At 50.2% G+C, this 18,162-nt stretch overlaps 1 protein-coding gene across 7 annotated transcripts in view; it reads right to left on the reverse strand.

Annotated features, from left to right (window-relative positions):
• Positions 1-8,422: 8,422 nt before the first annotated feature.
• Positions 8,423-18,162, reverse strand: part of LOC144156332 (uncharacterized protein ZK1073.1) — a 282,683-nt gene continuing 272,943 nt past the window's right edge. For all 7 annotated transcript variants that reach the window (XM_077688317.1, XM_077688319.1, XM_077688318.1 and 4 more), the window contains one exon: positions 8,423-10,050. In XM_077688317.1, coding sequence (XP_077544443.1) covers positions 9,893-10,050 — 158 coding nt within the window. In that variant the 3' untranslated portion in view covers positions 8,423-9,892. The remainder of the gene's footprint in view (positions 10,051-18,162) is intronic.

The following is an 18,162-nucleotide window of genomic DNA, read 5'->3' on the forward strand; positions in this document are numbered from 1 at the left end:
ACCATCGCTTCTATGACACATAAGAGCAGCGAAACGCTACACGCCTGATAACCGCGGAGCGCACCGATGTCGCCGATTCACTCATTCGTCAAGCTCGACTGCAACCAGCGCTGTAATGAACTAAATAGTCACTTTTCATTGTTATTTTTCTCTTGAGTTCGATCATGTGACCCAACAGCTTACTAGGACAAGTATCGACAAATGCCATGCATTGGGTTCTCTTTGTCATGGAGAGGCTTGTACTGCCCTCTTATGTTGCGGTTACGCCAAACAAATAATTTTTATTTCATTGCCAAACATAAAAGCAAAATACTGTATGTTATTTGTATGTTCCATGCATGATCGCTGACTTTGAAGCAGTTGAAACTATATTTTGTTGGCAAAGGCTGCTGCACCCCGGGGATCCTTTCCCCCGGGGTGCTCCAGCCTCGCCCGATCGCGGCTGGCTGGAGCGCCCCACGGAAGTGACGTCACCTGTTTTTTGTTATTATTTCTTGGATTTGGTCGTCGTTGTTGATCGCCGAAACTAGTACGAAGTACCATGCCGGCCGTGCAAAGCGGCCGTGCCGGCACTCATGTTTAGGTCGGCTGTGCTTTTCATTGTTTACGATGAAAAGCACGCCCTTTTTGTACGCGCCGTAAGCGCAGGCTGATAACTCTCCTCCTTGGTACATCGGCTGTCGTTCGGTGTTGTATTATCTACGGCGCACCTGCGGGCAAGGCAAAACTACTCCGAGTGGAGGATTCGGAGAATGCGCCGGCTTTTGTAACCGCACTTATTTCTTTCTTTTTATTTTGGAAGGTGTGTGCGCGCCCCATATCACGCCATCAGGTTTGATCTGCTGTGGCTCAATAGGGAATAATGGGTCTGTGTCCTCAAACGTGGGCACTGGCTGAAGACTCTGCCGGCAAAGGTCTAAATAGTGTTGCACGAAGGCTGCTTGCGCTGTGGCTTTTGTGGGGAGAAGAATAGGCCGAAGGAATACCTTTGAAGGCCCTCATTTGACAAGAGTTCTCTTGGGTCTAGATTACTGGTGCCCAGTGCACTTGATCTTCCACTCTGGTGCACTCTAGTACGCGCCGCTGAACACCAGCGTTTTTGCGCAGCAGCCTGAAATGTTTTGAAACCTCACCATACTTTCTGTGCATAAAAAGACCAGCAGGTGCCTTATTTTGGGGAGTAAAATCAGCACAGCTGGGACAAAAGAGGCCTGAATTATATTGGATGTGACAAAAAGATGTTTGGAGTAAACGCGTGTTAATATACATATGCCTCTTTTCGTCGTGCCTACAACTCTGTATATTTGGTCATGTTGTACCAACTTTTCCGAGCTTCCAAAGTTACAAGGTACACTGCAGTGCTACAAGTACTGATCACAAAGTGTCAAAAAATTTGGCTTCTGGCACAAGCACAACTTTGCCACCCTTGTTAGTGTTGGCCTGGAAAGAATCACGCCGAAGCAGGAAGCACCGACCAATCCAGGAGATACACTGTACTTCATTTCACCAACTTCACACACCGTTGTGCTGGTAACTAATAAACAGCGAGAGCACAGCGCTGTACCACATGCTGGTAAGGGCAGCAAATGTAGCGCCAACAATAGTCTCCCACATAAACTGTGCCCACAGCTCCTGTCAACACCAAATTGATAAAAGCGTTGTTGCACATAATTTGTATACACAAACGTCATGTAAATAGTGCGCATGTTGCTTCTGGTCATAGCAGCAGCTGTCCAACAGCCTACCACTGCAAGTGATGAAGAACCAGCCAACCATGTGACGTTTGTTGTCCAAAAAGAAAGAAGCATACATGCCTTCGTTTTCTGACAAGCAGACTGGATGCTCATCACGCTGAAGTTACCCCGCAGTCAGAGCTGTGTGTGCGCATCCGTTTACGCGTATACGTGCTGCCACGTGCACCTCCAGCTGGCAGCGCGTGGCAGCAAGGTTCCATTCTGCCAAGGTGCCGGTTTAGCGCCGTAGTGATAGGATTTGGCTGCTGCTCTGGCGAAATGAGTTCAAGTACACCAGTCCATACAGCGGTGGCCCCGCCGACGCCACGTATATGTACGGTCAGTTTTCGCGTTTGATATTATACCTTCGTCTTTAAAACTGGCGAAACTTGCACTAAGTGACGCAAGGTGAGCTGGAGGATTTCTTTTTAGATCCTCCTGAAGCCCTGAATGACACACCACCACGTATTGCGAAATTTGTTTATTTACGTGTTCTGTCGTCGCTTCTCACTGTGGCAGTAGTAGTCATCGTCATATCCATTTTCCGCATGCATGACTGGCTGACCGGATTGCTTTGTCCGCAGGCTTTCCCATTTCTCCTAAAGTGAAATGCGTCGGCACGCGGTAGAACCGGCTTCGCGAGCTGGGCGTCTGCGAGGTGTCTTGTGCTCATCCTTGTGGCGCAGACGTACGTGACTGTTTCCCTGGTATTTTCCCCAGCACCACGGGCAAGCCAGGTTGATGCCGCACGCTCATCGCAAAACGCGTGCACACGTGCGCGGTAAACGGCGGGAGTAACTATGGCATGGTGTTTTCTGATGACGCCGCACACATTACGGCCAGCAACGTATGGCGGCTGGTCGTAATTATTATTCATTTTATAATGGGCACAATAGCAGTATTGTCGTAAAAAAGAACTGCAGCTAAATTATAAATCCTAATTGTTGTATGCTAGTGACATGTTGCAAGAAAATCGGAAATGTAATAGTTATATCCCTTCGCTCACCAGCTGTACAAGTTGTACCTGCCCCATGAGCCTTCAAATGCTGATTAGTCTCATGGCCAACACATGAGCCATACATGCCCAACTGTTCCCAAAAGGACTAAGCAAACACACAACCTCCAAGAAAACACATCTGGCATTGGGAAGAAACATTCAAAATCGGCTCACTTTATTTGACCAAAAACCAGTACATTTTGCTTCTATAGCCCACAAGACCATCGCCAGTACTGCATTATGGCTGAAGAACTTTTCTGCAGTTGGCTTTGGCAACAAGCAGAATGCACCATTATGAACTGAAAACACATATGACAAGCCACAGCTTTTACCAGCCCATTGGTTGCACTGGGTGTCAAGAGATAAAAGGGAAGAACCAGCAAAAATGCTTTAATGTATGCACAATGATCAAACATTAATTCAGAGTGTAGAAAAACATCCCTTCCAGCATGTTCGGCTGATCAACCCATTTGTGAAAGTGAACCTTATCGAAGTGAAAGCAAGAACGAGTCCGTGGCAGGATTTCGATGTGGGCTTTAAGAACTGTAGTCTGTCTGCAGTCATAATTACTATTGTGCGCCAAACACCCTAGTACACTGAGTGCAGTGAACTTCAGGTACTGAATACTGAAGGTATGAGAAATGACAGTGAAATCAGCCAATGAACTTTGTACACTTAAAGCATGTACGGGGTGCAGAAACAGACTAATCACTGCATAATTCACATAACTTATTTACCGATCATAAAAAAAAGTTCCACAGTTTGTGAAATTTCACCACATAGACCCAAGAGTCCTGACAGGACAAGCAGCGATTTGACAGCTCGATCTTGCTTCTTCGTGTCAGCCCACGTGCCAAAAATCTTTCGTTCAGACAGAGGGTAAGCATTCAAGCGTAGTAAGGCTGCTTCAAGGTCTTTTCACCCACTAGTATACCTTGGTCAAAAACTATGCCAATGATCAATTGTCTCTGTACAGCCTTACACAGAAGGCAGTCTGGGCTGTCCTCGCATCCGATTGTGTGCAGATACTTTCAGGTCAATGCTACTTTAAGCCGCAGCCTGTGTAACAAGGTTTCATTGACTTCTGTGAAGTTGAGGGGCATGAGCGAGCCAGAACCTTTGCTCGGGATCAGTCCTGGGGAGCTGTTCCTGCCAATTCTGTGGGTCAGACCAATGCAAGGCAGCAGCTTGTGCACGGGCTCTGTAGAGTATTGCGTTGCTATCTTGTCTTATGATGTGTGTAGCCAAAACAGTGTATATCCTTTAGCCGGCACAAGGCAGCATTCCCTTCACAGAAAATTAGTTCTATAATTGTAATTACACTAGCTAGTTTCTAATAATTTTTTTAAACAAAGAGCACGACTACAAAGTGTATTCATCGAGAGGTATCGGATTCTTTGAGGCTTCCACTCTTGGTGGCAACTCGCCTGATCATGTGTATGATTTGATTGATGCTGTGTTTTAGGCGCTGAAAGGGTACGTCATTCTTGGTGCTGGCCTGGAGATGTAGGCCCAGGATCTTGGTGCTGGGCCTTGGAGTGATGGTCTGGCCATCAAGCTGTATATGGATGTGTTCCTTGATGTGTCGTTTGGCGTGAGGGCGGACGACAAGAAGCTGTGCTTTTTTACGTGAACACTGCAGGCCACGGGATTTAGCACATTGGCGTACTAGAAGTGAGATGCCATGCGTTGGTGTGACCTTCCTTTAATTTTTGTAACTCCTACTACACGCGCAAGGCGCGCACAGAGCCGCTAGACTGCCGTGGGCGTAGCGCGCAGCGGCGTGAGAGGTCGCGTTACACTATCACGTGGCATTCAGCGAGAATGCAGGGGGTGAACCCGCAGATGTGCTTGGTGAGTGCACCACTTGTCTTCCCCGTCTCCGCGTGGGCTCGTAGCTAATTCGGTAAGACAACGGGCTCCGACTTTGTTACTCCATTAGTTCTAGGTTCCAGTCCTGGCGGTGCCAGTAAATTCTTTTATTTGTTCGCGGGAGTTTTCTGTTGACACCAATGGTCGCGAAAGAACCCTTGGGGGTAGAGGTAAAAAGCTTTGCTTTAATATCGCGGTAATATATACCGCTGTGGGATATCGCTCTCGGATCCCTCTTGGATGGAGTAACTAACATACAAATATTCAGGGATGGACAGCTATACTTGAAACGAAGGAGCGAACAAGAGAGAGCGCCAGCCGCCGATGCTGCTCAAATGCAATTATTTATTCTCATAGTGGTTCAGATGATTTTGTGTGCACGTAAGTCTAGTCAACCGTTAAGGAGTGCTCCTGCTAACTCGAGAAGGTAGCCCGTACGTTGCTAAAAAATCAATTGAGCAGAAGTTCGTTTTCCTAGCTTAAAAGTAATTGGTGAAACTATGTGATTTCCGGGCCAGTCTCACACGCTATTAATCATACGATGGTACGCTGTGCCGCGAACAAAGCTATTAGACTTATAGATTTCCACACTCCTAATCACACTTTCGTGTTTGTTTTGTGGTGGAACTATTTTGAGGTTGACGAAAGCCATCCGTTACGGCACGTTCATGTGCAACGCTTTATATTGACGCAAAAGTGAGGCCTGTAGACGACTACCTGCACTCACAACGCTCATTTTAAGGTAGTGTAACGTTTGGCACAACACACTTGAACCTATCGCTATCGGCTCAATCACAAAAAATGCGTGTCTTGAATAAAACAGTGGGGCCGTAATATTGTTGGACCCTTCGTCTCAATGTGACCTTTCATTTCGTTGGACATTTAGCTTCATTTGGACCTTCAGACTTGATGGATCTTTAGTCTCGTTGGACATTCAGGCTCGATTGGACCTTTCGTCTCGTTGGACATTCAGGCTCGATTGGACCTTTCGTCTCGTTGGATCTTTCGTTTCGCCGATCACCTGACGAATTGGATTTTTCGACTCGTTGGACTTTCGTCTCGTTGGACATTCAGGCCACAAGTGGATGTCAACGGGCGCGCGCGTTTTGAAAGGAGATTGCTATGAATGCGTGATAGCGTGTCTTTTCTCACGTAGTTTGTTCGTTATCGCTGCAGTAATTTATTTGCATATTAAGTCAAAGAAATCACGAAAACTGCTCCTGCTATATTCAAAACATTCCCAGTAACGCACTACTTGCGCCGCGCGGAGTAACATCCGGCTGCGGTGATGAGAGAGAGAGAGAAAAGCTTTTATTAAAAATATGCACGCAGGCCTGTTTAGTCCTCACATTCCAGAGGACCTCTGGTGACGTCTTCAAGCCGCTGCCTGATGTACGCCGACAGTTGCCTTTGCTCTTCGGTGCTGCTTGTTGCGGTCAGCCATCCTTTGTTGGATGTGTTTGTAGTGTTGTGTATGGTTGTGCAGTTCCCGAATATGTGATCTTGGTCGAGTATGACGTTACAGGTAGAGCAAGTAGGGGGTGGTGCGTCAGGATCTCCCCATATCTTGTGTGGTCTAGCTGGAGTGTCCAAGGTGTCTGTTTGAGCTTGTCTTATTAGGGTTGCTTGGCGTCTTGTGAGCGTGTCAGAGAGCTGTGGCAGTTCCCTCCTTCCCGTGGAGTAGTCCTTCAATTTAGGTGCTGTTGGGACCGAGAGCGTTTGATTTGGTTCGAAGTTGGCAGGAGCCCGGGCTGCGGCTTCTCGGGCCAGCTGATTAGCTTTTTCATTGCCTGCCATTCCTTCGTGCTCAGGTATCCAGTACACTGTTACAGATCCCTTGATGCTGTTGTTGATGGCCGTAGCTATGGGTTGTGGCAGTTCCATGCTTAGCAGTTGGTGACAGGCGCTTTTTGAGTCAGTGTATATGTACGTGTGCTTCGTGGGGCTGGATGTGTGGTCAATGGCGGTGGCGGTGAGTTCAGCCCAGATGGTTTTCATAAGGCGGATGCACTGCTGGTACTCCAATTTTCCTTTGAGGTCAGCATACGCTATACTTGCTGTTGTGCCTGTTACTGCTGCATTTGTGTATATGAGGCACAGCTGCAACTTCCGTTGCCGCTCTGAAGTTGTACCCGGGTATAGAGGACTCTAGCCGAGTGTAGGAGGATATAACGAATACGCGGTGGACTTTGGTTTTGTTCGGAATACATGTACGGAGGAGGCTTACATGACAAATTCGAGCATGTTATGAGCAAGAAAAAAGAGTTCCCATTACTACTTCAGACCAATGACAACAGACACGTGACAAATATCTACTCAAGGATTGACCAAAAAACTGGCGCAGCTTGGACTAGTGGTGCAAGGCTGGAGAAACAACAGAGCTCGCGGCCTCTCTCTTTTCGTAGGACACGCGGCGGTTGCACCATCATCATCAGCAGCTCACTAGGTCCACTGCAGGACAAAGGCCTCTCCCGTCGACCTTCAACCACTTTTTTCCCGCGCCTCTCGGGTCCATTCTTTGCCTCCGAATTTCCTTATTTGGGCCTTGTATGGTGTCATTTGCCTCTTTTTAGATCCGTCACTCGGTGCCCACTCTGCCACCCTGCTAGTACACCGATTGTCATTTCGCCTAATTACGAGGTCAGTCCTAGTCCATTTCTTTTTCTTTAATTTGAGCTATGATTTCTTCTACTCTAGTTGTTCTCTGACCCAGGAACCTCGTTTCCTGTCTCCGATAAATACTCCGATCATTATTCGTTCCATGGCCCATTCACCCGACCTAAGTTTACTTTCAAGTTTAGTAAGGCGCCAAGTTTCCACTCCATATGTCATCACCTCACATTTATTTCTGAACTTGCCGCTGAAAGTTCTCCATGACTAGCAGGCCCAGATAGTTTTGTCCACAGGATTTCACATATCTCCCAAAGTGGACCGCGCACGCGCTAGAACCCGCGGCCAAGCCCCAAACCAACGCAAGCGCTACGAACCCAAAGGAAATGCTGTGCGGCGGGAATGCGATTGCTCAACCGGACAGACGCAGGTTTCATAACGTGAGTTACCGAGGTTCGATTTCGACCGCGGGAAGCGTTATTTTTTTCTTTTCAAATGGCTGCACATGTTATTGTTCCTTACCGCGGCCGACACGTACCCCTGGGGCTTTTCGGATGCTCCTGTCCTTAGGTCGCCGGTTTCACGGCGTAAAGGTCTCGGGTTCGGTTCCCGCGACCTCCCTAAGCCTTACGCACTACGTTTTCTTGAGGCTTCGGGGTTTTTGAGTACGCCGGAAGGATTTGCGTCGGCCTAAACAGCTCTGCTGTTAAAATAACTTTCTACTTCATCTGTTGAGTCATCCGCACCTGCAGGCCATTGCCTATCCTGTCGTCCACCCCGAATGAATCGGAAGCGCAACTTTAGGTGTAAAATATTGTCCTCTGAGAATTACCTTTGTCGCATACGGTATGTAAGCCCCGGGCGCTTTAAAAGCCGCACCACATTTGGTGCGATCGCCTTTGAATTTTTTTCCCGATAGGAACATTTAAGAAAGGAACACTTAAGAACTTGCGTGGACGCAATTTCTCAGGCATAAAAAGACTTGGGCGTTGTCACTGCTCGTCCTAGAGATCCGCGGCGGCATCAGCGCACCGGTGCTGACTGCTGGCCCTACGTTGAAACGTCACCGTGCAAAGGACGGGCTCGCCCTCTGGCGGCCGTCCGCGCATCGCAGGGGAAAATACTTACCGTGCACAAGGCGGCCTGTGTTGAGGACTGACCAGCAAGCTTGGCCCTGGGTCGCTCTTGAGACACACCGGCGAACGCGGGAGAAAGTACACATCGTTTTTTATTCCAACTTCTATACATATATAATTTTTATTGGTTCACTTTAACTTGCACTAGTAGTACAGACACTGCAGAAATGGGCTCCTGGGTGACGTACCTATATTATCCGCCTGTGCTCGCGCACATGTAGCCAGTTGTAACACGCTTACACGGAGAAAAGAAATTGCCCATCGTAGTGGCTACTATGCAGTTACTTCTAGCACATATCTTGCGATGCTTGTTTGAAGAGCATTCGGACACTGAGCGGATAGCGAGAGCATGCTTATATACGCTACGGATTACAAAGGCAAGGGAAATAAAAAGTATCGCACCAGGTTAAAACGCTTACAGTGTATGTATAGTGCACATGCGGCCCAACGTCTTCGGATGCCGTGGAAACGTTTGTAGCTAGCGCTCATTCGGGACTCCCCAAAGCAGTGCACACAAAAATGAACTTCTAAGCTGGCTGTTTGCTAATCGGCATGCATTTCACTGACGGTGTACCCTGCAACAGAGTTCCGAAATGCCACTACATGGGCTTCGCTGCTGGCCCTGTTACGGGGAGGGCTCTACAGTGCCTACACACAAAGATAGAAAATCCAAACTCGCTTACAGTGCCTTCCCCTCTCGTGTAAGACGACAGCGTGCCTCCACGCTGGCCTCTGCACAACACCGGTCGCCCGCTGGGGCTGTCGGAGCCCCGTCGGCGGTACCAGCTCGCCACAACTCTGCCAACGCTGACCTCTCCGTTTCGCCGCACTTGCTTTAGTAATACTTATGTCGTGCCTGGCAGGGTCAGCACTGAGGCGTGTAACTCCGACCTCGTATAAAAGGCGGTCACTTTTGAGTGAATGGATAAGCGTCGCGTGCGCTGCCGAGGAGGCGCCTCGGCACAGCTGGGGGGCAAAAGCGGGAGGCTGTGCGTGTGAGGACGCACACAGTGAGCCATCGACGGGGCTAAGAACGAGGGAGGTAACAGTGAACACGCAGTTTGGGGGCTAGGGGACACTTGGCGGTTTGAGCGCTTCACGACCTGATGGAGCGGCTAGGCCTGGGGGCAACAATATCCCGTCATTTTACCGCAGGGCTGCTCAACGATCTCCGATTGCCCACCGCTATCTGACGGGACAGATGGGATAGGACTCGCAAACTGTTGTATGGCTTCCCACGTTGCCTGACGGCGTACTTTGGCACGCGTGCTCATGCCGGCGCGTCTGCCTCCTCCGCGTCTCCCCGCGTTCAACGGAAGCCCCGAAAACGATGTGCAGCGGCATGCGGACAGAAACGACAAAAGAAGCCCCCCTAGCGGCGTAGTGCCCCTAAACACACCCTAGAGTGCAGTGCTAAGCATGACCTGTGGGAGTGCGCGGTATGACTGTGGCGAGAGGCGCGGAGGAACGCGGCACTGTCCATCGCGCTCTCGGTACCCGGGCCAGTAACAGCGGGAAAGCAGTGCGAGGAGGCGGCGGCGGCCTTATTTCTGTACAGCAGTGAGCGAAGTCCTTCTCGTCCGAGGTATGTCGTAGTCCTCCATCGAGAGGGTGTGTCGGCGACCCACGGCGCCCAGCATTTTGTGATCGCCCCCGGAAAAGGTTCTCTGTCTTTCCACACCAGGCAAGGTGATAGAGGTCACTGCAACGACAACCAGAGCATCCCCCACCCAAGTTATTCTCGGCGGCACACCAGTGGAAACAAATGGCCACTGGCAGCGCGGGATGGCGGCTACGCCTCGAAAGTTGAGGGAATCATTTTGGCGCCGTTCAACGTGCACCGAAATGCCGCACAAACGGGCCGCCGCCAAATGGCCACCCGGCGTTCGGCGAAGATACCGGCGTCCTCCAGCTCAGCAGCCAATCGCGGCCTCGGCTTGCTGTCTGGCCTGCCGAAACGCCAAGGCAAAAATTTGCTCTGTCTTTATGTCTAGCCTGCTATACTTCGTGACAGTTCCTTTCTCCCTCATTTTCTTCGCCTCGCTATATTTATTTCTACCTGTCCCTCGATTCAGCCGCCCGGCCTAAGTGAACTAACACTGAAACAGGATGTACACATAGGCAGGAACGTTGTAAGCTACGGTAACTGCTGGAACGGCTCACACATGTCCACATTATTCACCACACGCAGACAAAAAAAAAATACTCAGGCGTATTTGTGGCAAAATGCAAGTCTATACGCGAGAGTACTAGCATTCTTTTAAATGCTAAATTGGCTTTAACGATATCACCATTGAACAATCGAGCGAAGAGAGCGAGATAAAAGCACACAAAAACGAAAAAAGTTTTCGCTCGTGCTGTTTCAGGCAGAAGAAGGAACAAAGATAGAGAAAGACGCACCCTCTCGCAACACACGTCCCGTCAACAGTTCCGTCGCCGAAAAATCGAACTGAATATCGCCCGAGTTTTTATCGCACCCATCGTCGGGGGGGGGGGGGGGGGGGAGAATGGAGGGGAGCGCGTTGCGTGACAGCGGAAGACGACAGCGCAGGCCAAGGACTAGCGCTGTTCCAACCGGGCCGCTTGGTTCCCCGTCTGCGGCGCAATAATTGCTTCAACAAGTGAATCAGTTACTGCGCGACCCCTTGCTTTTGGTGTCAGCGTTAAAGTGTTCGACTCTCACCTTGTCAACGGGCAATCTCGTGTTTCCATTTACCTCAACGAAGCGAGAAGTAATAGCCCAGCCGTCGCTCTGCTCGAGTCCTGTACTGTAACCTCGCCCGTAAGGGCATTGTTTCTGTCCTGCTTTGGCTCATCTCTCGCCATGCAGTAAACCAGTTAAGTTTGCCTTGGGCTTGTTGTCGTCGTCACCGAGCCATCAACATTTGCTGGCCGCTCACCACCAGGGCACCTCACATGACGGAGGCGACGGAGCCCGGTGCTGGGACGCCTTCCCGTATGTAATAACTGGCTGCCAGCGGTGGGATGGCAACGTCGTAACGACGTCATCCGTGCCACCCACGGAATACGCAGCTATGCCAACGCCGCCTCGTTGTGAAGAACCACCGTCAGCAATGTCTACATTTCTGGCACCGCCACTCCTTCAAATTGGTCATCTACGCCTCTGCGCAACACGTCGCCTACCTATGCACCGGTGCTTCAATCGTCAAAAAAACCAAACAGTGTCCACCATCGAAGATGACACCTCTGCGCCACCCTCGGCCGCTCATTCAGAGATACAGGTCCCTCAAAGGAACCCGCAACTTGCCTCAATGAACCTCCAGTAGAACCGCCCTTGAATGCTTGATTAAGATCAAGTAACCCGTTCTGACAGAGTAAGTCGCTGTTGATACCAACTCGTGCTAAGGCCACTCATTACGGTGGACTAGGTAGGAAGGAAGGGTGTGGAAGGAAGGCCCAGAAAGTTAACCTGGCTAGAGCCTAATTTGCTATCCTGCACGTGGGAAAGGGAAAATAGGCAAAAAAGAGAAAAGAAAGAATGAAGGGAAGTCGGAGTAGACACGTATGCCCAGCGCTGAAGCACTGACACTGATTGACACTAGAGGCGTTCAGTCTATAGTCTGGTGTTTAAGTTCGTCGCCCGTAGAAAGCGTAAAAGTTCCTTATTCGCCTTCTGAGCGGATGAAAGAGAGCGCCAGTGGCCTGTAAACATTCCTATGGGACTGCTTACTTCGTGATCCACGGGCTCAAAAACCATCGTGCACGAATACTAAAGGCCTTAAAAATAGATACAAATAGATACAAATACAAACGGCCTAGTTTGCTTAATTTAGAACAATGTGACTCCCTTAGTGAAACAAAAATACAAAACTCTCACTTGCTCGACAGCTAGCGCCATCTAATGAAAACTGGATAAACCAAAATGTGTCTCTTGTTTATTTTTTATTTTATTAACGAAGTGATATATTCCAAAAAGAAGCAAACTATGCCATTACCAACATTTTCATGGATTCGTAAACCTTTTCGCAATGGCACACAATGGCTTTTTAAGCCCGTGGGTCATGAATTAGCACGTCCCATAGGAATGTGATCCCTAAGCACACGTTTGCACACCTAATTGGTACACGTGCTCACAATCGTATTTAGCTGAACTATCCTCACACAAATACGACGCGACTTGGAATATACATTAACGTCTACAACGAAACGCACGCCTCTCGGCTCATTCAGGTGGGATCACTTTTTTTGTCTGTCAAGGTGCCCAGCAAAGCATACCAGTGGAGATCAAGCTTTTTCCGTACAAGCCGAACACGAGAAGGGGAGTCATCGCAGTTAAACACAATGAATCAAACGAGGAGACCCTTCGCTGGTTAAGATGTGAGCAGGCTAAAATACTGGCATTCCATCGCTTGGGACGCACTATAACCGTGCAGTGGTCACATTTGACACATCCACCCTTCATAAGGCTGTTAAATATTACATGGCTATCATCAGAGTTTGGCATTACCAGCAAAAACGACTGGTTTGCCACAATTGCCATAATGTTGACCATATGGCCCGTTCCTGTACTGCGTAAGCTGCGTGAAACTCTTGCGGCTGTTACGAATCGGCCAGCGCCGCCGTACTTTCCCGCATCACTCCTCGGCTGTGCGACGAAGCCACTGCGTTCGCCTTCGAAAACAGGCGCCACCATGTCGGTGACAAGTTTCGACAAGCCCGGCTCAGACGCTTCGCTTTCGGCGCATTTCGAAACTTCGGCGGCTGCGGGCGAGGCTCGTCTCAACGCTCTTCAAGGACACAGAGGCCCCGCCGATCGCAACGGAGTCCTCCTCTTTCCCCTATCTCGGAGTCAACGTGCGCGGAGGCTACCGACGACTAACGAAGTCTGGAAAGAGCGTTGTGTGTGTCTGTGACGTTCGTGGCGTGTTGCTGCTTGTTGGCATTTTGACCGTTACCGCTTTTGGGTATAAATAGAGCTGCCCAAGCGCTGTAAATCATTCCTGTTAGAGCAGCGAATCCATGCTGTCGCTCTGCTCGAGTCCTGTATTGTAACCTCGCCCGTCGAGGCATTGTTCTTTGGCTTCGGCTCACCTCTCGCTATGAAGTAAACACTTACGTTAGCCTACGGCTTCTGGACTTCTTCACGGCTGCAACATCGGCTGGCCGCTCGCATCATACACGCTACCACTCGTATGTCGGAGGCCACGGAGCTCGGATCGGGTGCCCCCACTCGGTCGCAACACGGCAAACCACACAGCGAGAGTGAAGAATGCGGCCCTCAGATATATTGAGGGGCCTGTAAAGAATACGGACATACTGCAGTGAACCGCACCTGCCCCAGAAGGATCCCAACGCCGCCGGCCAACAACCCGCAAAAGGATGCCACTACGGGGTATCCTGGGCAGGTCAAGCCCGTGGCACTAAAATTAATCCCTCCTCGGCATCGATCACGAGTAACCCAACAAATGACAGGTCAGAAAAGCAACCGACCATGGCAGCCATTCTCTCCCTACCTGCTGCCCTCCGGGTGGATATACAGCAACTTCGGAACGAGAACCAACAATACCGAAATGAAAACCAAGAGCCTAAGCGTCAGCCTGACAGTAAAACGACGCCAACAGCAACGTCCAAACAACTGCCTAACTCCCAAACTCGGCCCAGCCGATCCCACAGCACAAAACGTACCCCGACATCTCGACCGACCAGCGAATACCCTCTCCAGTTAGCGCTCCAAACCGTCCGCACAGACATTCATCGCGAAAGGCTTGCGCGTCAAACGGAACGTAAATAAGACCAATAACACTTTGACAGCCAGATCAGCCAGATGAATGAGATCCGCAGTCTCATTCAGTGCATTCTGCACAAGTTTACATCGAGACACAACTCTAAGGAACCGCCGTGCAAAGTATCCGTTCGGCGTAACAACCAGTCACAATGAACGGGTCACCGACAGCGTTGCAATGGAACTGCCGCAGCTACTCCCACCAGCAACTTATTCTAAAGCAGAGGATTAGCCCAATCCAACCACTTTACGTTTTACTGCAAGAAACACTCAGCACTCCTCAAATTCTATGATATATCACTCATTTAAACCCATCGACCCCCCCCCCCCTCCACCAACCACTCTGACTCATCGGATAATGCCGCCACCTGGATATGTCGCCGTCTTGGTCCGTTCATCTCTGGGAAATCAACAAATGCACACCCCTAAATTCTCCCCAACGGACCACGAAGTAGTGGCAGTACATACGCGCCTGCCTTGGGAAAAACCAATTACTGTGTCCACCACCTATTACAAGCCGACTACCTCTTCCACCACCACTGCTTCCTTCTCATGGTTACATCTATAACGTCCCGATTTCCAGGAACCCCTATTTTGCTGGGTGGTGACGTCAACGCCCCCAACGCCTTATGGGCGTACAACAGAACTCACCCTAGGCGTAAGGCCTTAGAGTATGCTGCAGAAACAGCAAGTCTTCATCTTAATAACCACCCAGACGCAAATACTCGCATCGGCCTTCACGCAGCTCAACGCGACTCTTCGCCTGGCCTCACGTGGGCGACTGGCGGACGTGTTTAAGCGTAGACTCCATGTACAACTACCTGGGTCAGCGACCGCCAAGTCATTCTCAGCTGGTTAATGAGCAAGACCTTGAGATCAGCCAAAGCAGCGACCAGGGCTGACTGGAACGAATTTCGACACATTATACTAACCTCCAATCCACCGGCATCGGTAGACAAATTTTGCAACTTGATTTCTACTTCATGTGCACAAGCGCAAGATACTAATGCCGTGACGACTGTCGGCATATGGACATTAATCTGGCAAACCTCTGGAGAATGGTGCACGAGCTTGCTCGCACGTACCGGGATAAAGGAAAAAGGCACGGAGATTTACAACGAATCCGCCGGAGATATCGTCTGATTTCAGATTATCAGCGACAACTAAATCAGAACTACTGGGTGACAATGTGCAGCGATCTCAGTCACGAGCGAGGGCTCTCAGGTCTATGGAAACTGCATCGCAAGTTGACCGGGTAAAGCAAGGGCCGCAAGCCACTGTTCCTGACCCTCACGGTAACGGCAGCAGCAAGTGATGTGGAGAAACAGCTCACTGCAACATTTTTCCCTGCGGTTTCTTCGCTGCCTCCACCACCATTGCCCATTATCCCCACCGACAATCCTGATTTCGAGTTAGACTCTCCGTTCACTGCGGCGGAATTCTGCATGGCTATCAGGTTGGGCCGACCACAATATGCCTCCGAATACGACAACGTTACCTGGAAGCACCTCTGTAATCAGCCTCCCGAGGCGCGGCCCCACCTAATCATTAAAATTCATTCTTCATAGGAACAATTCCTCGTTCGGAACCATTTAAAGCGTACACTCATTTTCCCCATACCAAAGCCAAAGAAGCCGACCAACAACCTTCCCAATTTGCGCCCTATCTCATGAACACCTGGATTCTCAAAATGATCGAAAGGCTTATCAATATTCGCAACATCCACTACCTTGAATATGTGTGACCTTACTTTTATCCTGCTCAGACTGGTTTTCGACCCAACTTCGGCGGTTATTACGCAGGATCATGAACAGGCCTCATTACCGCAGATGAGATCCAGACCTCGTCATGGCCATCGATCTCCGTAAGGCATTTGAAAATGTTAGCCAGGCGGTTATCCTTGAGGAACTGGCCCAGGCCTACCCTAGCAGCCGAGACCAAACCTGGATTGCGTTACGAATCAGCCCGCCGCTGTGCTTTTTCCAACACTCCTCGGCTTTGTGGCGAAGCCTCCACTACGTGCGCCTTTAAAGCAGGCCCCCCTGTCGGTGACTCACACTTGCAGCCGACGGATTCAAGCAAGCTGCTACGTCTGGATCTCTGGCGCCTCGCTATCGGCGTGATTCAAACCGGCGTTGGCAGACGAGGCAGGCTTCAACTTGTCCTAAGGACGCGGAAGCCGCTGCGGAGACCTCCTCTCTCCCCTCTCTCGGACTCAGCGTGCGCCGCTACTACGGACCGCTCACGAACTCTGGAAAGAGTGTTGTTTGTGTCTGTGCCGTTCATGTCGTGTGCAGAATCTAGAGGGAACGCGTGTTTGACCGTTAGCGCGCCGGCTCGAGAGTGAAACCGCGGCCCGCTTCACCATTTATGCGGGCGATATTACCTAGAAAGAGGCAGCTGACTTTTCTTCTCTGTAAGATCAAATAATCGAACTTCAAGCGGTTGCGCACAGTATAGAGTAATCACTGTCCGAGTTGGGGCTTACGCTCGCTCCGCCTCCGTTACTACTCCACCTGCGCCCCTTCCCGGCATTTGAATGGCAATTTCAGACCACGCGATAATCCCCTCAACAGACCACGTAATGTTGCTAGCACTGCCTGATGCCACGAAAAATAGCGCTTACACGTGGCTACAGCGCCTGAAGAACAAGTGGAAGGGCACCCTTCAAAACATTCGGCGTCTCCCTATCAAAAATGGAGGAGCAACTCAAGCCGCCACCCAGACGTTAGCCAGGCCGTCACAGTGAGCACCCACACTTACGGGGAACTGGCTTACGACCTCAATAAAACTCCCACGAATACCATACAGGAACTACATAAGGCCACTGTTCGTGTGGTCAGCGGATTGCCTCGGCACACCTCCATCCACAGTTTGGAGCAGTCGGTCCCCCTTCCACCTGTCTCAGCAATTATCGAAGAGGCCTAAGCACAGGCATCCTTCAAGCGGCCGCTGACCCACCAAAGGATTTCATTCATTGCATGGGGCGAACGCAAATTTCCCACAACATGCATATTTCCGCTTTGAACGCCGATGTACCATCCCTCCTGTATGACACTGCTACAGCTCCCCACCATCGCTTCGATTCATCACGGACTCTTAAGAGACCATACAGACACTTCGCTCCCACACAACCACTAACCCCATTGTGCATGAAATTCTCTATCAAGTGAAAATTCTGCAACGGAACCACATCACTGTCCGCTTTGACTGGGTACCTGGCCACGAGCCGAACTCGACGGGTAACCAGTCGGCCCATCGGCCACACAGGAGTCTACAGACGGCCAAATCTTTAACTAGAGTGCGCGAGCGGCGATTTTTCTGTCTCATGACGCTCTTACGAAGCAACAGCCTAGCAGACGATGGGCCCAACTGAGCGCGGTTTCTGAGCGTGCACCTAATCTCGACCTGTTTGCAAGTTGGCTTTCGTCATACGCCGCTGACGCATGAAAAGTTGCCGCTCGCGCACGCTAGTTGAATATTTGGCCGACTGTACATTAACTCAAACTCCGCTGGTCACTGCCGAGGCACCGTCCCGTTTGCCTACACCACCTCCATCGTTGCGGATTCATCGCTACAAAGTGAATAGACGCATACGACGAAAACATCTTACATCGTTAAGTAGCGCTTGGAACGGGATGACAGCAGAGAAGACACACACGACGGCGCTGTCGTTCCGTTTCTCTGTCGTTCTCTGCTGTCGTCCCGTTTCAAGCGCTACTTAACGATGTATCAACAACTAGCCCAACTGTCCATTTTACTACAAAATCTTACTCCTACAGGCTACCTAAGAAAGCTTCCGCCCTTACCACGTAGTGGCCAGATCTTCAACAAATTTATCACAAACACTGCCTTCACACCAGAAACAGTTCGTAAATGGTACACGCCTCACCTTCCTTCCCGATGTCCTCGTTCTCACTCAAGCCGACCTCCGCCACTTGGTCTGGACATGTCCAACTTTCAATCGCCACCGTACTTTCACCGCCCCGAACCCTCAACCCGACCCAGCTCTACTAGAGATGTCCTTACTCGCGCAAATAGCAACGTAATCGCTAATGAGCGGCTTACCAC

Source organism: Haemaphysalis longicornis, unplaced genomic scaffold (assembly GCF_048455015.1).
Source record: "Haemaphysalis longicornis isolate Haplotype H1 unplaced genomic scaffold, Haemaphysalis longicornis Haplotype H1 scaffold_1, whole genome shotgun sequence".
NCBI lineage: Eukaryota > Metazoa > Arthropoda > Arachnida > Ixodida > Ixodidae > Haemaphysalis > Haemaphysalis longicornis.